Below are 20520 nucleotides of genomic sequence, written 5' to 3'. Positions count from 1 at the left end.
TGTTATAATTGCATAGATCTGTTTCTGAAAATATAAATATTAAAACTTGCAGGTTAGAGATGCTACATACAATACTGTCAAGAAATATGATTGTTTTTGCTAACGCTCTTCTGCCAAACTTTTTTCCCAAAGAAGTGGGAAGGTCGCCACTTTAAATCAGTTAAACTACATCCAATCAAATCGTTGAAATTCTTTGACGAACTTGACCATTGACCAATAGCGTGTTTGTCAACATGCTGGAATGGGGCGGGATCTTTGCTATCCTTTGTCATCAGTTTACGGCGCATTGTTTTTCTTTTGGGACAGGGCTCCAAAAACGTTATTATAATTTGTAGAAAAATATGCTTTTAACGTTTCTGTTGTTGTTTTGTAAACAGAAGCCGTCGGAGCATTTATTTTAGGCTATTTCGTTTATCGGGAAGTGTTGTATTTTTGGGGTCAAACCAGCTTAGCAGTTAGCTGGTTAGCTTGGCGGTGAGGCTACCCTGATTGGAGCAGGACGAATTCCAGGCTGTTCGAAGAAGGGAACAAATCTCAGCTAGTATGTTTCGCGCAAGTTGGACAACATTGGATTACACGATTTATGTTGGGTTTATGAAGCTGTAAAGCTGAATTATGTGTTCATTACACTGAAATCAAACACCTCGGATAGTTTGTTGCTTTTGTAGCTCTTAAAAGTGCCATTTGAAAGGGTCTGTTAGCCACGTAGCTACCTCTCAGTAGGAGGACATTTAAAATGGCGGAAGGTTGGCCCACTCTTCCAGCTCTTGTTGTCCTGCTGCTGAGTTTCAGTGCCTGGGTCACAGACTCTTGTCCTGCTCCCTGCTCCTGCCCAAAAGGACAAGATGAGGTCCATATTTTGGAGTGCAACAGGAAAAGACTGTCCGCTGCCCCGTTGGACGTCCCAGATGGGATAACTCAAGTGTAAGTACACAAGCGGATTTTGTCAGAAGCGTGTTTCAACTAAATCCTCTGCTCTGTTTTGATACAAAACCCTGCAACATTGATCATGAAGATGTTAATGCAATTTAATTGACAGAACCCTCTATGAAGGGCTGTTGTATACAGATATTTTGTTAGTTTTTTCTGTGTGAATTAAATTCCCTGTAAACTAATTGATAATTAATGTTATTTAAAAAACGTTTTAGGTTTCCAACTGCATTTAACTTATGTTAACTTTGTTGTCGGACTCTTAGTTAAAATTTTGTTTGTCATTGGTTATCTTGAATTAAAGTGGTGTAAGGTTTTAGAGGTTTCCCGGGTTGTTTCTTTTTATTCCTATCAGAGAGGTCAGTTCACTTTGACCATTATGATTCTAATATTGTGTGTAATTTAATTTCAGCACCATGAACCACAACGACCTGGCTGTTTTTCCTTTTCTTGGAAACGTTTCATCAAACATTACCTCACTTTCATTGTGAGTACAGAACTCCCATTATGTGTTCTTCCCCCTTCCTTGATATAAAGATTTTAAATCATTTTCTGCCATGAATGTGTAGCATTATCATTCTCCATCTAAGACCTATTTAAGTACACAACATTTGATGTAATGTGCCATAGAGTGCTATCACATGCTTTGCCACTGCAAAAAACCTATTATATTTTGTTCCTGAGAAAAATAAATGATCTGTAATACATTCTTAATCATAATGAGCAGTTGCTAATCAATTGGGTCATTTCTATTTGTGTTTTTATTAACCCCTGAGAGAATAGTGGAATAACTTTTATTGCCCTCCCATTTTCTTGTTTTGTTTGGATCTAACAAGTCCAATGACACTTCTAAGTCATTTTGTCTTAAAAAGTTGTCTTACCCATGAATAAATGTAAACAGGAAAACTTCTAATCTTGCTTTTTGACACATGCAAAGGCAGAGTTTGTTCTGGAGCTGGACATAATATAATATAAAATCTTAAATTTTATTTCAAGTTCAATGTATGCAGTATTGCAATTAGAAAGTGCTAAGGAAATAAATAAGTCTTACCTAAGGTGAAACACTAAGTCAATCAAGAACGAATCAAGATGCATTTTGATTATTATTTTATTAAGAAATTAAGCAAAGAATATGAGCAACGACTCCCCTGGGTAGTCCAGGGAAGTGAAGAAAAGATTAATCGCTTTTAATATCCACCAGCCCTCTTACAGAAATTGGAGCAAAAGGGAATATCCCACCAGTTTCAGTTTACTTCACATCTCTGGAATTTGGACCTGCAGACAATGACCCTGGATAGTTCCAACCCTGGTCAGAAATACTTTTTATTATGCGTTTCCAGCGAGCTGCCTCCAACATGAAGGGAGCTTTATAGATAAAATTGGTTGAAATAAAACAAAGTTTCGACATAACAAAAGTCTGCTGGAATGCAGTATTTGGCAGGTAATAACATTTCAGGCGCTTGTTTGCCACTAATGCATTAAATCCTGCAATCCTAACATGCTATACTTTATTTAGTTTAATTTAGTAAAAATGATATAGCCTGGATATGGTCTCAAAAGTTTGATTTGTACTGTTATAGTTGACCCATTTTCTCACTGTATGGAAGACTTGTTCAAGAATATTTGAGCCAAATAACTGACTTGATGTCAGTTAATGGGGCCACCACATCGCTCACTATAGAGTAGGCTCACCATATACAAATACAGTTGGCCCTAGTTTGATTCCCAGCCCTGGGCAATTTCCCCTTACCTTTGTACCATTCTACTTGTCCAGCTATCAAAGAATTATGGTCACAAAAATCTTTCACTGATTTAGAAAAGAAATGGGAACAAACGTCCTCTGTGACAGAAAGGACAAAGTACGAAACTGACTGTTTGTTATATGGTTCTTATCTGTCAGTATGAGGTTACGCTTAAATTTAGCTGCCTTTAATGTTTGAATGATTTTTATATAACTTTTAAGTGGCTGGGCAATAAAATATCTTTTAAAAAACCGTCAAAGAATTGTTCTGTGGAAGTTCACATAAAACAACTTGAAGAGTTTAATAAATATTAAAAAATTTTCTTTCTAATTCATGGAACCTGTCTCCTCAGAAGTTAGAAAAGATGAGCCGTCACTCCAAACATCTGAAAAATACAGATCCTTATTAGGCATCATTAGTCATTGGATTTAGTATTCCAGTTTAGTCAAGCTTCGTGATAACTTTGAATTGATTGTGACTTGCCACAATGTTATTGCAGAAAACTGAAATGTTTTTGTTTTTAATATAATTCAGAGTCCACAATCGGATCTCAGAACTGTTGATGCATGAGCTACAACCCTACATTTCCCTGGAAACACTGGACCTAACGTCTAACTCCATCTCTGTGCTCAAAGTGGGAGCCTTTCCGTCCATCCAGCTCAAATATCTGTAAGTGATAGTACATCATTGAAATTAACATTACATACTTTTCCCCTCAAGACATGGAGTCATCATTAAACATTAACAACAACTTTTACTTCCTCCTCAGTTTCAGTGGTTAACAATAGTTGTGTAATCAGTAGTATAAGAAATAAGAAAACACTTCTGCGGATGAGTTTAGGCTGAATAGTAACACTTCTTTTGGGGATGTAAAGCATTTTAAACATCTTAATGAAAAAACTGCATGCATTGATGCTTTTGTTATTAAAGAAATCATCAATGCACGAAGCTTCTTTTACTCCTGAGCAGACCTAAAGTAGGTGAGGCATATTTATCCCTTTTTAATTTTTTGCTTCAGTGTTTCTGCTTTTGTTTCATCTTTTAGGAATTTGAGTAACAATAAGATCAGCCTCCTGGAGCCTGGCTGCTTTGAGAACATCTCCAGCTCACTGCTGGTGCTTCGGCTGAACAGGAACAGATTAGTTACGCTGCCGTCAAAAGTCTTCAAACTTCCTCAGCTTCAGCTACTGTAAGTATTAAACACATTTTAGTTCAAACCTGAAATCGGCACCCTCAAAGTGATTTTTATTTATGTTTTGGTTTGATCAACTTTTATTTAGGCCAATGAATCAAGCTGATGATGCTACTTTAAGTATTCCAGCCATCTTATGAGTTTACTTCATTGTTTTATTTCTGCTTGGCTAAATAAAGCTTTGATTTACTTTCCCAACAGGGAAATGAAGCGTAATAAGATCAAGATAGTGGACAGTCTGACGTTCAAGGGGCTGGACTCGCTAAAGTCACTGAAGATGCAAAGAAATGGCATCACAAAGCTCATGGACGGAGCATTTTTTGGGCTAAACAACATTGAAGAGCTGTGAGTATAATGCTGTTCATTTCAATTTCAAAACAGTTTAGTTACTATTTATTTTAGAAGTAGCTGATTGGTTTTGATGGGAAATACTTTTCTCATGGTTTGTGAATTATCAGCCAGGAGTTTCTCACATAAAAATAAATATTATTTCTTTGGTCTTTTGTTGTTTTCCCATCTTTCAGAGAGCTGGAACACAACAACCTAACGGAGGTTAATAAAGTTTGGCTGTATGGCCTCCGGATGTTGCGCATCCTGCAGATCAGCCACAACGCTATAGGTGTTATTCGTCCTGACGCCTGGGAGTTTTGCCAAAAACTGGAGGAACTGTGAGTGTGTTGCTATTAAAAACTGAAACCCCTACACAGATGAGCAGTCCCACATGGTTTCATCAGCCACTGTTGTATGATTGATTTAATGTTTACTGCCTTTGCCATATCTGAACCTGATTATAGCTTTCCACAGCTCATTTAGCAAAGGTTAGGTTGTGAAATTGTCTAATTTCTGAACATATTTGTTACACAACCAAACGAGGTCAAATTTAAATGGATGGGAATTGTACTTTATGAAATTGGTGTTTATCTTTGCAGAGACTTGTCCCACAACCACCTGACGAGACTTGAGGAGTCTGCTTTTGTTGGATTAGGATTCCTGGAGACTCTGAACCTGGGAGAAAACTCCATCAGCCATTTGGGAGAAGGCGTTTTTAGCGGCTTGGCACATCTGCGCACCTTGTAAGTACAATGCCCTGTAGCAGTAACGCTTATGTGTTCTAAGATATTAAATGGAGCCGAGTTTGCTTGTTAAAATCAAGTCTTGACTTGTTCTTGACTTGCATTCCGACAGATTGCTGACTACAGTCGGTCAGTGTGCTTGTTTTCGTTCCTTATCTTACTTCTAGTCTGACATGAATACAGTTTTTCCGTACAAATTAGAAAAACCATAGGAGCTGTTTCCTCTTTACACGCTGCTTTAGTTTCCGTTATGTGGTAATCCTGCTTTAGTCATTTCATTTGTATTGTAAATCAAATGACTCAGTGTGTAATTTTTCCCAGAATTCCACTTTAGTTCTGTATTATCTGTTCTCCAAGTGGAGAAGAAAGTGTTTTTGACAGCCTGAAGAGGTGCTTTAATGATTAGCATGTATTAACATTTAATGAATGTGGGTTTCTCCTAAGTAGACTCTGATGGATTAAAACTGCAAATGCAATCAGTCTTTCTAATGGAATATTTGCACATTTGCACATGTCTGTACGTGTCATACATGTGGGATGTGAGAGGGTTCTGCACTTTAGCTGTACGAGTGGCAGATTTAATGGGACGATTACAATATCAACAACATTAGCACTACAACAAAGGCTTTGGAAATCCTATACAATAATATGCTAACCTAATTAAGCAAGTATGCAGTTTTCATATAAGTATTATTCTGTAACTTAGGAAGTGTAGAGAAACTCCTTATTTGATGCAAGTATAAGGTGCTGAAAATAAATATGGAGAGCTTATGTTTATTATCCAGAAAGCTTTCATTGAAGAGGGGTATTTTACAGAGCCAAGCTTCTTTCAAAGGTGGCCATGCATGAGGGAAGTAAAACAAAAGAGCCTGTGACCCATCCTGCAAACACAAAGCCTCTCTGGGTTTCCAGGAGACCCATGAACTGTGATAAACAGAGCCAATTATTTCCTCTCTTCAGAAGCAGGGCCACCAAACTTTGACACAGCTTAGAACCTCGGTGTCTCAAATTGTTAGGTCCGGAACTTTGGCTACATTCACACAGTAAGCCTTAATGCTCAATTTTGATAGATTTTTTTTTTTTTTGCTGGGATCTGATTGTTTGTGTGCATATGTGTGTGTGTATGTGTGTGTGTGTGTATGTGTGTGTGTGTGTGGTCATACATACTCCTCATTTAAAGCAAGTATAACCAGACTTCTGTGTGAACGGTTTACAATCCCAGAGTGACCCGCATGCACAGAAGAAGAATGTCACACTGATTACGGGAGCAATAATGGATACCACTATCTATGGATTTATTTTAAAGTTATTCACCAATGGGAGTCGGCAGTACTGTCACAAGAAAGCACAACTAATACCAATGGTATTTTGTAGAACATTGACTGGAATCTGTGTAAAGAAGTATTTTTGTACATGTTGCCGGCACCAGGAGTGGTAGAATTGTGATTATATTTCATAAGTCCAGATTTGTCATAGATTTAATTGTTGTTTATGTCCAGTTTTAGTCTGTCTGGCGGTGACACATGTCTCACGTCAATGACATAAAAGTTGGATAAGATGTCACTTGACCATTTGGACTGCAGACGCTTTCCAAACTACTGTATCTTATTTGGTATTATATTAGTGACACATATTTGATTTACATATTTGTTTATTTTTTTGCAGCAGTTCAAGGTTGAAAGGATTGGAATGGGGTCATTAAAACTGCTGTGTGATTGTTGCCTACAGTTGCTATTACTGGCAACCACAGTTCTTGGGTTGGAAAGACTAATTTATAATGTATTTACAGAAGACGTTTTTAGCTGTTTAGCACATTTAACATATAATGTGTGATATGACTTTGTTTTTCAGAGATATTCACAACAATGAAATCTCATGGGCCATTGAAGACTCCATTGCTGTATTTGATGGAATGAAGAAGCTGAACACACTGTAAGAATGGACATGGCTGTGTGAAGTTATGTACTGCTTGCATGCATGCATATTGTTGGAATGTCTTTTATTTAGACAAATACTCTTCTTACATGTTATTTCTTAGTGCTTCAGACATACCATTAGCATTTTAGTGATGAATGTTATAAATCTAACATATAGCTGTTTATTTACAGTGCTGTAAAAAGTGTTTGCCCTTAACACATTTGTTCTGTTATAGATGATTTTGTCCTAGTGAAAGGATTCTGATCATGAAAACTAATATTATAAGAAAAAGACAGGCAGAGTAAATGGAAATGGATTGTTTTCTTTATTTTATTTATTATAGGGTAAGACCATTCAGACCAATCTGATACTATGTGAAAAAGTAGTTTGTGTGTTTTGAAATATTGTTCTGGTGTTTATCCCAAGTGTTTAGCCTAATGCCCCAAACTGATGCTGGCTGGATAATCTTTAGGATTTTCAGGTGGAATGTTTTTTTTTTTTTTTTACTAAATATTTGGTGGAGCTTTGGGTTTTATTTGTTCCGCAGCAGTTTTGATCTTCCAGTCTTTTTTGTTGTTGAATTATAAGCATCATCTGAGCTAAGTGAGGCTACCCACGCTTATTGGCATTTTGGGTTGTGTTTTAATCTTGTGGATGTGGTGTTGACATACTCTTGGAGTAATTTTGGCAGGTCAGCCACTTCTTGGAAGATTCATTCCTGTTTCATTTTTTCTCCATTTGTGGTTAATGATGTTCACTGTGGTTTATTGAAGCCTCACAGCCTTAGAAATGGTTTTGTAATCCTGTCTAGACACACACAAGTTAATGAGTTCCTCTTTTCATGTCTGTTCTTCTTTTAATTGAACTGGATGTATTGCTATTTGAGATCTTTGAACCTTCGTCTTGTTTTGAGCTACGTTCTATTTTAGTAATACCATAATTATGCAGGTCAGGCAATAACAACACCTTTTTTTTGTACACAGGGCTGGTTGGTTTGGCAAACTGTTTCTTTGAATGAATTCTGTTTGATATTACAATTTGTTTGACTTAAATGTGGCAAAAATAAAAAATAAATCTCTGTCAGGTACCAACACTTTTAACAGCACAATTGACTATATGTCTATAGTGAATTTTTAATTTATAGCCATTTTATAGCCTGAACAAGCTGACTGACCATAAAATGCTGTTCAGTTGTTTTAAACTAACCTTCACGAAAGTTGTGGTCTCGGTTTACCAATGTGTAAAACAACTTAACAAACTGTTGAAAAAATATTACATCAAATTACTTTATTTTGCAGAAATTTGCAGCGGAACAAAATCAAATCAATCACTCAGAAGGCGTTTGAGGGGCTGAATGAGCTGAAGGAGCTGTGAGTTAAATTGTTAAACTTTGTCTTTGTGTCCTGACAGTTCTGATAACTGTACAAATATGTTATTGATGACAGATTATATGTATCAGTAAAGCTGTCTTAGTATTATGTAATTTTAGTAAATGCAGATATAACTGAGATCTAGTTAAAAGCTCTAATCCATATTTCTGTCTTGTCTGCAGGGACCTTGGCAAAAACGGTATCATGTCCATACATCCTGAGGCGCTTTCCCATTTAAAACTCGAAGTATTGTAAGTACACTGAAAGCTTAAGTCTTAGTTTTTGTTAACCTTACATACAACAAAGTTGTTTCTTAAACTGATTTTTTAAAAATGGAATTAGATTACTTATAAAACACTAATTTACTTTCTGTTTTGATGTTAGAGATGTGTTTATTTTCAGGTACATCTTGAGCTGACTCCCTGTTAGCAAAAACAGCCACGTCCTCTGTTAGAAAATACTGCAGAAATATTTTTTCCTTTTTCGAGGTTTTGATCAGCACTTGTTTGGAGTCTTTAAGGCTTTGCATAAAGTACCCTTGATGCTGTAATGAAAGTTAGACAATTTCTTATTTTCATTAGAATTTGACTTATAATCATATTATTTTGTTTATAAGTCAATCTTCACTTCAGCAGACTTTATTTGCAAGTGGATAAAGGATATTTTGCTAGTAATCTGGGAAAACTGAAAAGAGAAACTGCATTACTGGAAGTAAAGATCAGCGCTGTGTTAAACTCCTACCGATGTGTTAATGTTGCAGTCGGGTGAAAATGCACATCACTTGATGGGAAACTATATAGACTACAGAGGAGTCAAAAATGATAATCCTATCCTCTGTAACAATACTGGAGACCTACACACATCTCAGTGTATGCTCTCTGTAAAAAGACATCAATTCTATATTATGTTTGCAGAACTTCTAAAGCCATGGATGTTGTTTTTTGAAATGTTTGAAACATGGAACTTTAAAGTGAGAAGACAATTGCACATCTAATCTAAACAGATTTGACTGAACACAGTGAAATGGTTAAGTACCAGCTTACTATAGCTGGAAACATTTATGCAACACGAACTTCTTTCAAACTTGACACTGATGGCCTTAAGATGTTGCACGTCACTTCATATGCACATACACGTCCAAGATGTGTTCACTAAAATTAAATTTGATATGTACCCTGTGACTTCTAGGATAATGCACCAAAACACCTAGAAGTGCCAGGAGTTTTGTTGGGGAATTCCAGTTTATGTTAGAGGAACAAGAAAATAGTTCATTTGGTGATTGTGAATATTTAGATGTTGACTCTGGTTTTAAACTTTCTATTGGTGAATTAGTGGAGTTACTTTGTCTTTCTTTAGATATTTTTACTTTATATTTGCTTTCACTACTATGATGGCATGACCTTTCTGGAAGGTTAATTTAAGTTGAGACTTTAACCTAGATAAATAAGGGATTTAATTATAAAAACAAAAAGTTTTTAAAATTTATGACAATTTGTCCATTTTTCTGCTTTCTCAGTGTCCTGAACTCCAGCAGCCTGCTGTGTGACTGTCATATGCAGTGGCTGGGTCCCTGGCTGAAGGAAAGCCAGTTCCTTCAGTCTGTCTCTGCTGTCTGCGCCCACCCTGCTGGTCTACTTGGTCGCAGCATCCTTTCAATCAGCCCAGATGAGTTTGTTTGTGGTCAGTTTGAATATTTAAATTCTCAGAAATATACAATGAATTATAAAAGATGTTACAAAAAGGTCCTTGTCTATGTTTGGTGTTTTTGTTGAGGTATTTGTAATAGTTGAAATTCTAATAGAGTGTGGTAAATATTTCATTCTGAGAGATATTTTATTCAAGAGTTCTATTGGAATATAGTTAATGTAGAACAATTCTCCCAATTTTCCTCTTTCTCCACTATAGATGATTTCCCCAAGCCTCGGATCACAACCCACCCGGAGACCTCTGTGGCTTTGAGGGGCAACAACATGACTCTGAGCTGCGTTGCATCCAGCAGCAGTGACTCGCCTATGACCACGGCGTGGCGGAAGGACGGGGAGGTTCTCTACGATGCAGAAGTGGAAAACTATGCCCGTTATCAGGACGGACAGCTCATCTACACCACCGTGCTTCATCTCCTCAATGTCAACTTCACTGATGAAGGGCTTTACCAGTGTGTTGTCTCTAATCACTTTGGCTCCAACTACTCAAACAGGGCTATGCTGACGATCAATGGTGAGACCTTGTCCGCTTTTTCATGAATACTTTTAACATCTGCTATTAGAAATGTTAATATCTGTGTTGGTCTTGATATTGAAAAAAACAAATTCTAGATTATCGGTGACAGTGTGCCTGGTCCATAAAGGCAGAACTATTCAATGTAATACAATGCTTTATCCTCTGAGCTTTATTATTTATTGTACATTGGCTGTTAATACTATGCTTCTTATTGATTGCACTTACTGAACAAATTAAAGTTGAGTTGTTTTTGACCAAGCTTGTAAAGCTTTTGGTGTCTTTAAAGATACTGTACTGGTCCAGAGTAATCAAATAAATTTGTTATTCAGCACATTTCCATCCGTTTGTAAAAAAATGAACTTTTTAAGTCAATTGAGCACTGGTTTTATGTATTAGATTGTATAGGCCAATTCTAATATTCAGATATCTGTATTGGTATCAGAAGTGGAAAAAGTGGATCAGTGTATCCCTGTTTGTTTTCAAAAAAAAAATGTTGGTCTTAGAAACTTAGTCTGCAATGCAGTACTTTAATAAGGATTGTGCTATTGTGATTTAACTGAGTTTGCAATTAAAATTATTACCTAAAAGATTTTAGGAAAAGTATCTGCCAAAAGATTTCTTGATAACAGACCCTAAACTCAGATTGCCCTCTGCTTTTCAGAGATGCCCTCCTTCCTTAAGACTCCCATGGATCTGACAATCCGCACTGGGATGATGGCCCGGCTTGAGTGTGCAGCAGAAGGTCACCCTTCTCCCCAGATCGCTTGGCAGAAGGATGGAGGCACGGACTTCCCCGCTGCCAGAGAGCGCAGGATGCACGTGATGCCCGATGACGACATCTTCTTCATCGCTAAAGTGAAGACAGAAGACATGGGAGTGTACAGCTGTACGGCTCAAAATGCAGCTGGCAGTCTCTCAGCAAACGCCACTTTGACCGTCCTGGGTGAGTCACGCTCCTTATCAGCAGAGAGTATAGCTGTTCCTTTGTTTTCTGCTTGGTCATTTCCGCTCAAATTGGATGCTTTTCTATAAGTGTCACTTACTAGAAGCTTTTATTTGTTACCACTTTGCCAGATTGAATCAGTGGTGCTGTAAGAGAAAACCTTAACATGTTTATTATTCGCAGGGTTCTTATGAGTGGTTGAAATTCTTGAAAATGCTTGAATTTCAATATGATGTTTCAAGTGCTTGATTTCTGTATAAAGTCCTTTTTAAGTTCTGGATAATTGAATTGCACAGTTCTGTAACAAAGTGTAATCGAACGTTTGATTAAAAGCCTCAATTTACAGAACATTAATTAAAGTTGAACCTTAATTAAAGTTTAGACTGAGTTAACTTCAGACAGTGAGACACATCTCACTATCTGAAGTTAAATCAGTCTAAGCTTCTCTTGTTTAGATAAGATAAGTTATCTAAACGAGATAAGCTTTTATAATTTGTATAGGTACAAATGTGTACCAAAATTATGTGCGTGTGTGTGTGTGTGTGTGTGAGAGAGAGAGAGCGAGAGAGACATTTCAAAACATTTTCTTTTAGTTTACATTGTCCATGCTCTAGAACATAAAGTACCATCACAAGACATTATTAACAAGTCATAAATTATGTCATAGTGAATAGAAACTGTTTTTGTTTTAGTTCGTTTGCATTGCTTTTATTTTATGTCCAACATGTGGAAAAGTTTGAAGACTTTCCTTAGAAATGCTTGAAAAGTTCTTGAATTTTACTGTGGGAAAAGTGTGAGGCCTGTTTTCACATCTTCCTGGCTAGTGTATCTCTATTAATCACTATTTTAATGACTATACTTGTCAGACTTTTTTATGCAAACTAGTTGTCTGCTACAAATTTCACTTTTCATACCAACCAATTCCAAAACTTAATCAGTCCTCCTATTTTCCAGAAACCCCATCCTTCGTGCGAGCATTGGAAGACCGAACAGTGGCACGTGGTGAAACTGCAGTGCTTCAGTGCATAGCCGGAGGCAGTCCTGCTCCCCGACTCAACTGGACCAAAGACGACGGGCCTCTCATGCTCACAGAGCGTCACTTTTTTGCTGCAGCCAATCAGCTCCTCATCATAGTTGATGCTGGTCCAGCTGATGCTGGGAAGTACACCTGCATCATGTCTAACACCGTGGGTACCAAACGCGGCCACATCTACCTCAGCGTCTCACCATTACCCAGCTGTGACACAGCAGCTGGGTATGACTATGACGGCTGGACCACTGTGGGGATCGTGGTAATTGTTGTTGTGTGCTGTGTGGTCGGGACGTCACTCGTCTGGGTCATCGTCATCTATCACATGCGCAGGAAGAATGAGGACTACAGCATCACCAACACTGGTTAGTCATTTTCGAAATGCTGTTAAATGAAGGCAGATACAAGATTAAAGGGGACCTATTATGCAAAATCCACATTTTGCACATTTTTGTACTTCTGTTTTGATTTCAACTGCTTTTAAAAACAGCCAAAGCACTTAAAAAATAAAAACCACCCAGCCATTTTTTTGGCAATGGGTTAACTGTTTCAAAAACCCTTGGGAATGTAACGTCAGAAATCAGATGGCCTTGCCCCTCATTAGCATCAGCTGGGAAAGCTGGACTTACTAACCCCAGCTAAGTCCAGCCTGTTACCTAGCAACCCAAACTGAACTCCCAGACATTTGCCCAGCAGATTTTACCACTGTACGTGCTGTGCAATGGGTGTGTTATGTTGCTGACTTGCCATCCAGAAACCACTTGCTGCTTCTTGTTGGTTGTGCAGGAGGGTCTACTAATGCTTTTCAAAGATATAGGGATGTATAATTATCTGTCTGTTTGCACCCTTTTTAACTTGAAATGTAAACGTTGAGTGATGGGGTGTGGTCAGTAGAAGCTTATTTAAATTTAAAGTGACAAGAGGCCCTAAAGCAGCTCATTCTGAAATGCAGAACTGACCAGATTAAAATATCATCTAAGAATGACTTTGTGCAGAAAAAATTTAATGAACATGTTTTGTATAGTCCATAGACCCATCCTAACCTGTTAACAGAGGCATAGTAGGTCACCTTTAAATCTTTACTCAGCCAGAAAATCAGACGTTCTGCCATGAAACCAATATTTACCTGGTTGGACACATGTCTTTGTTACAGATGAGATGAATTTGCCAGCAGATATCCCAAGCTACCTGTCCTCTCAGGGTACTTTGTCAGAGCCACAGGAAGGCTACAGTAACTCTGAGGCAGGAAGCCACCAGCAGCTCATGCCTCCCCTCTCCAATGGATACATCCATAAGGGCACTGATGGTATGTACTCCGTTTTAAATCGCAGCAGGATTCAGTCAAACCTTTTTTCTCAATACTGTGTACAATTGCTGATGTTTTGCTTGTAGGTTTGTGATGTTGACATTACAAACATGTTGTCGTATTTGTATGCATGATTCTTGCAGTAGATGCAGTTGAACTGCTATGATGTTCCTCAGACATGTTTTGTAATGTAAGTTGCCTGGAAATTCTCAAGAGCTTTATCGTTTATTGATACAATTTGGAGTAAATTTCAGACGGAATTAATTTATTTGTTAGTTCACATGAAACAGCTGGTTCCACTGAAATTGTTTTAGGAGTATAGGAGTAAAAGTGGTTGAATGCAAATACTCAATACACTGAAAGCATTTCAGAAATTCTGCAAAAATAAATTTCACACCTTACACTACTTCTTTACTTATCAACGTAATAAATAAGGAAGTACAAAAGTGTTTGTCCATCACAAAAATGCCAATCAAGCACATTAGATTTTCTGGGTTTTTTTTCCCCACAACATAAATTGAAAAAGTTCAAGGTGTGTTGATACCTTTGTAAGTTGTTTGCCATAACTTGTGACTAAATCTCCCAAGATCTGACTTGAGTACTGCAAGAGTAGATTAAAAATAATAGATTTGTCTAGTTTTTGTTTGGGCTTAATGAACATTTTCATCTCAAGAAAACATGTTGACATAATAAAGAGTACATAAATAAACAAACAGGTTTTCTAAAGAAACTCTCCTACCAAAACAAAACAAAAAGTTTAGAGGGTTTTTAAAAAGAACACAGCTTCTCAGATGTGCCTTTTTAATGTGATTTGAGATACACTCATGCCTATCAGGCACTTGTGTCTGTTGTTGTGTTTTGGATCATATCCCCCTCAGAATGAAACTGTAACTAATTATTATGTTTGTCCCAGGAGTCTGCTATGGAGACACAGGCAGTGAGGTGGAAACTGAAGGGAATGGGATGCTGCACTGCAAGATGGGCTCTCTGTTCACCGGCCGTAGCAGCTTCCATCCTGGCGAGTCTCGTGAGGGATTAGCGGGAGTCTCCTCTGGTTTGTCATTATTTTATTGCTTCTGTTTACTTTTTTAAAAAATTGGAATGTTTTCTCTCTGAAAAACCTTTGAATTGGCCATCGGCATTCATATTGTTTATCAATTATGGTGAAAAAATTCTTGTCATGATAAGAAATTTGTTTTATCGTTGACTTGATTAATTCCATTTAATGATGTTAAATATATATATATATATGACAGAATTTTTTTTTTTTTTTACTATTTTCTCCACTGTTCTGTGAGAGCATCAATAAAATCAAAAATATTGTTAAGTGCACTTACTGTGTGCAGTTTAGTGATATAAATCACATATTTAAGTAGCTGTCATCCTGAAGAAACTACTTTCTAATGGGAGTGCAGTATTTGTGGTGCTATGAATGTGTGTTATGCATTTACTGCCACACAATTACCCAGAGAGAATGAATGATTAGTTTTTAATCATTATTTTTATTTTTATTGATATTGCAATAGTGCCACAAAATATCGTGTTCAAATTCTAAGTCACCCAGCCCTATTTTGAACTTCTTTCATTATGTTCTTGCTTACACATTAAGATGTTACTTTTGTAACCTTAAAGCATTTTTAATGATTAAAGGGCCTAAAATAACTAACAAAAATGTACATAACATCAGTTTTTGCATTTTTCATTTTTAGTTTTTTGCAAAAATGTGAGCATTAAAGAATTAAGAATTGTGTACTTGAGACTTTCATCCTGTGAAAATCTGAATCGAATCAAATCAGATGTCTAAATGTATTAATGAACTAAAAAAAAAAACCCCAAAGTAATAATAAAAAAAAAAGTTAAGTGCAACAATAAAAATGATTGTTTTATCTTACTAGGTGGTGCAGGTCCTCTTGTCATCTGCTCCGATTGCTATGACAACGCCAACATCTACTCTCGAACGCGAGAATATTGCCAATATGCTTATCTGGGGGAGGACGATTCACTGGACAGGGCCCTGCCAAGCCTGAAGGACGGCCTTGGAGACGCTGCGCACCCTGAGGACACAGCACTGGACAGCCTCATGCACAACAACCACACTTCTGCAGAGCAATATGTTAAAGGTAAGACATCAAGCAAAAGCTGAAGTTTTTTATACTTGCACAAAAAGATAAAATTACCAACACCCGGGTATAAACTGCAAATATGAAGTGGTTTTTAAGGAAAGTGGCTATTAACAACCCTGCAGATGCACAGATTAGACTGCACCAAGCGTGTTTTTATATGCTGTATGAGTATTGTGGTAATTGATTTAACAAATCTGCAGAGGATATTTTCCATTGACCTTCTAAACCCAAAGGTGAAGCCACAAGACTGCTTGTAGATATTATATTGACTTCCTGGATATTTTCTTTCCAGTTGCAAAAGTACAGTGCACAGTTAAAGAAGACTATTTATGCATATAAATGTTTTTCTCTGCTTTTTTAAAGAGATTTTAAGCAAAATATTACAAGTTGCTAAAATAAAATCCCCACAAAATCTTACCAAGTATTTTTGTGTAGTTTCTAGTGCACATTTCTTATTAAACTTAAAATATAACAAAACTAACTTACAAATACCTTTTCACCAAGATATAAGAGCTTGTTTTGAGTAAATAATTCCTGAATATTGATAAAAATTATTAATTCCACTGTCAGATTATTTCACTTATATCAAGACATTTTTCCCATCTAAGTGACATAATCTGCTAGTGGAACTAGTATGTTTTAAATCTACAATTGATTTAAAACATATTTACTTAAAGCAGGCCGGTATATCTTGCTGAAAAGTTACTTGCAAGTAAATTTTAACTTATTACAAGTGTACTAAGATATTTGCACTAGAAGCTAAGCAAAAATACTTAAGATTTTGTGTTCTTGCAGCGTAGAGAAAGAGAATCATTTTGGTGCTGAGATAAAAGGTTTTCTGGTTTTTGGCTGTTTGTAGATTCGCTCAGCAGATCTTTATGGAGAGAAGATGAAGATCCATCATCAGTATCTCAACCTGGAGCTTCCCATCTCTCAGTAGCATTACACAGGACACCTGCTCTGACCTCTGCTGCTGACAGGGCAGCAGAGCAGAGTGAAGCAGTGGCTAACTACTTCCCCAGGCAGCCCACCCAGGACCACAGAAGTGCCTATAACAGGACTAACCCACAGGACCACAGGGCTCCCACATAGGCTCTTTAAATTCAGGCAATGTTTTTGCCTCAGACTTGTTTCTGCACCTCCTTACCTTTTCCATCCTTACCTTTACCCACTACCTCCAAAGAGATTCCTTACTTTCTGCCAAAGATGCTCTCTTGTATGTTTACATTCCCCAGCTCAACTCAAGAGGACAAGCTAATGTTCTGTACTTCAGAAAGACTGATTTCTCAGACAGGATTAATTAAAATGACCTCTTTCCAGACATCCTCACCTCAGGAGGACACCGCCTCTTCCCTTCATCTTAGCTATTCTTCTGTCTCCAACAAAAAAAAAAGAATGAATGTATGCTTAATGGAACCAAGTCGGACGCTGCCAGGCAGGACCACTTCTCTGAGGCAGCTGTGCCTCAGCATTTCTGGTACCAGTTGCAGAGTACTCCACGTCTTAAGAAGAAAACACTAAGCCCTCCTTTTCAAGTGGAGGAAAAGAGGGTAATTAAAGAGAAAGATGTAGTTCCCTGACCAGCAGTATTCAGTTGATAACATTGGGAAGACTCTTAAAGGCTTACCTCTCATGTTTCCGCAGCCATTCTGACCGACTCTTATGCAAATTCCAGAGACAATAACACCAAAATGTGGTGTGTATTATGAGTATACATATATATGGGTACATTTTTCATGTATTGTCCTTATTTTTTGTTTCGGGTTTTAAAATCATGTTAATTTTACACTTTTGTTAAGAATAAAGAGCAGTTTGTGAAGAAAACCCTTTGTTTTGCACATGAGACAATCACAGTTTTGCTGGGTATTTTCTGATGGTTGTCTAGCAGATGGCCTCGTTTTTATATCAAGCCTCCTCAGTGACCTTTCTTTCTACAGTATGCACTGATTCATTAGCCCTTTTGTTTCCTTTGCTACAGGCACTTCGTGTTGGCAAACTTTATTGTGCAGTTTACTTGCTGTTTCAGGTTATAAAAAGGTTGTTTTTTTCAGTTCAGACAGAAAATTATTGATCCTACATAAATAGTAATGAAGCCTATGATTTCACTCTGGACTGTGAAAAAAGGAATGTATTGTCTTCTTTTATGTGTATGTGTATGTAAATAATGTTATCTAATGAATTACATGCTCTGTGTGCATTTGAGGTGAGAATTACAGCAGCTACTTGAACAAAGCAACTTAAACGTCCACAGTGTGTGAGCAGTATGTACAAATTTTACATTCTTGGTTTTGACAGAAATAATCAGATTTTATTTCTGGATGGTTTTTAATTTTATGTTTTTTGAAGAGTTGAAAGTTGGGGTGCATCAATAAATTGGCTCAGATTTCCTTAGCTTTGGGAAATCTGTGAGCAGCTGGTCCTTGCATAAGAAACTGATCTTATCTGTCTCCGCAAAGATCCGAAAATCAGCCACTGTCCATTTTTACTCTGCCATAAGAGAGGACTGACTGCCTGACTCGGCCACCAGGTCACCTCTGCACATGCGCAATGAACAACAGTCACCCCACTGTTGCCAATTTAGCAACTTTGTTGCTAAGAGAAAAAAAAAAAATTAATCGGCAAGTCGGGCTTGTTAAAGATTGGTGATTGGCCAGAATACTGCAATCGGTGCACTCCTAGATGAAAGACACTAATTGTAAAACTCCACAGTACCGTTTCATCAGCTGCTATGTTGTGGTTGGATTTGATAAAAGATATGTGTCCAGTCTTAAAGATCATTTGATCATGAGCTGTCCAGAAAAAGCCCGGCTTTACACAGTTGCGTCTTCACTGATAAAACTATTTGCATTAGAGAGCGTTTCAATATAACCTCTAATGTACGTTCCATAATAATAATATTGAGTCGAAACCTCTTCAAAACAATTTCACCAGTACTGATTATTAAACATAGGTTGTATTACAAAACAGTTATGAAATTCCTTCTGTTTGGGAAAGTGTATCTGATGAATTTTTAGCTGGGTGTGTGACTGTTTAGTTCTTTTCCCCATTTTTTAAATTGTCCATTATTAGATTCATCCTCATATGTGAGATTTTGGATATATTATCATCTCAATCATATAGCGATTCAAAGGATTTGATCTCATTGGATCATTGTTGGGATCCAATGAGTTAAATGGTACTAAACTCAGAAATGCTGAAATTAATTTTAAAGTGCATAATTATGCTGCTTCATGCTGATTTTTCTTTTGTCACAATTTATATCATGGGAAGAACCTTATTCTTTTTATATCAGCTGTTCAATTGCCTTAAACAGCAAGTGGTATTCAGAAATCCTCAGTGGTGTGCAGACATGAAGTGAAAGTTCCTCTTCTGATCTACTTTTTTTGATTCCAACTTGTTTTTATTAATCTTAACAATGTGTGCTCCTAGCACTTTCTCAGCCTGTTTTTATTTTCCGAACTAGGTATCAGCAACAAAGCTAATGACCAACTGGTATCCAAGCGAGGAATAAAGCCTTGGCATAACTTTGTGGTCTTGTTATTCTGTCACACTCCTTGTTTCAGTGGTACTAAATGTTTATTCTGTTTTTGTTTTTTTGTGTGTTTTAAAACTCTTCGTAAATGATGCAAAATTGTCAGTGGAAAACTTGCATTCATACGTGACCAGAAGTGATTTATTTGTTGGGTGTTTAAAATTTTTATACCAGTGCTGCTGATGACAAAATGTGCTTTTGGTTCTTTAAAACATCCATCCTGACCTTATACCAAAGTTTAACAGTGATTGCTCTGGCGCTATCCAATGCCGCTCTGTTTGCTTTGTTAAATCTTGCCTTTTCTTTTTGTAAAATGTTTATTTGTATTGTATGTTTAATTGTACATTCTGTAAAGCATGTCTAAAGAGTCTTTTTGTTACACAACAAATATTCCAACATTAAACATTAGTTCTCATAACTTCTGTTGATTTTTGACAATGTTTTTACAAAACAGAAACATATTTTCTGCTCTAGGAGCCTTTATTGAACAGACAGTAAAAGAGGAGAAAGAAAGGGAAGACTGAACAGTCTCAAGCAGAAAGATTTTTGAAAGTTTATTAGCTTAAATATAAAACCTAATGCAGTTCTACATTGTCTTTGCTGGTGCCAACTTGGGAAAACAATCATGCTGTTTCCACGATTTAATTTTGAGTTGCAAATATTTTGCAGACATTAATTCTGGTCACATCACAGAGCAATTTTTAAAGGGCAAACAGATTAAATGTGGGCTTAATTGCATCAAGCTTGTATAAATTTTGCCAGCATGGGGCCTAGTCTAGAAAAAAAAGACTCAATAAAGTCTCTCCCATATAAATCCATGCTATAGAAGATAAATCAGATGGTGTTTAAACTTAAAAATGTACAATTTGTATCTCAGCTGCAGTCCCTTCTCCCCATCAAAGACATGGCGGCTGCGTTAATCAGCCCACACAAGCTTAGGGATTATGCAGGCGATGTCCAAGGTGCTTATTTAGTCAAGGACGTGGAATGGGTCACGTTCCTAGAAACAAGTTTTCTGTCTTCCTCATTTAGGTTTATGCTGCATTATCAATAGTTTCACATGCTGGTCAAAAAACAATATTAACATTTTAAAACTTGTAGCACACACACACACACACACACACACACACACACACACACAC

At 37.0% G+C, this 20520-nt stretch overlaps 1 protein-coding gene across 1 annotated transcript; it reads left to right on the top strand.

Moving 5' to 3' along the window:
* The first annotated feature begins 238 nt into the window (after positions 1 to 238).
* On the top strand, positions 239 to 19796 carry lrig2 (leucine-rich repeats and immunoglobulin-like domains 2). Its single transcript, XM_014968047.2, has 18 exons — positions 239 to 924; positions 1343 to 1417; positions 3207 to 3341; positions 3718 to 3861; positions 4066 to 4209; positions 4389 to 4532; positions 4794 to 4937; positions 6789 to 6869; positions 8153 to 8224; positions 8407 to 8475; positions 9741 to 9904; positions 10130 to 10441; positions 11106 to 11387; positions 12342 to 12782; positions 13571 to 13723; positions 14637 to 14777; positions 15619 to 15843; positions 16706 to 19796. Exons 1-18 carry the CDS (start codon positions 737 to 739, stop codon positions 16936 to 16938), a joined length of 3147 nt encoding a protein of 1048 aa, XP_014823533.2. The 5' UTR covers positions 239 to 736; the 3' UTR covers positions 16939 to 19796.
* The last annotated feature ends 724 nt before the right edge of the window (positions 19797 to 20520 follow it).

The sequence above is a fragment of the Poecilia mexicana genome, unplaced genomic scaffold (assembly GCF_051168715.1).
Source record: "Poecilia mexicana isolate PSO_F unplaced genomic scaffold, ASM5116871v1 scaffold_5, whole genome shotgun sequence".
Classification (NCBI taxonomy): Eukaryota; Metazoa; Chordata; class Actinopteri; order Cyprinodontiformes; family Poeciliidae; genus Poecilia; species Poecilia mexicana.
This window is presented reverse-complemented; position numbering and strand designations above follow the sequence as displayed.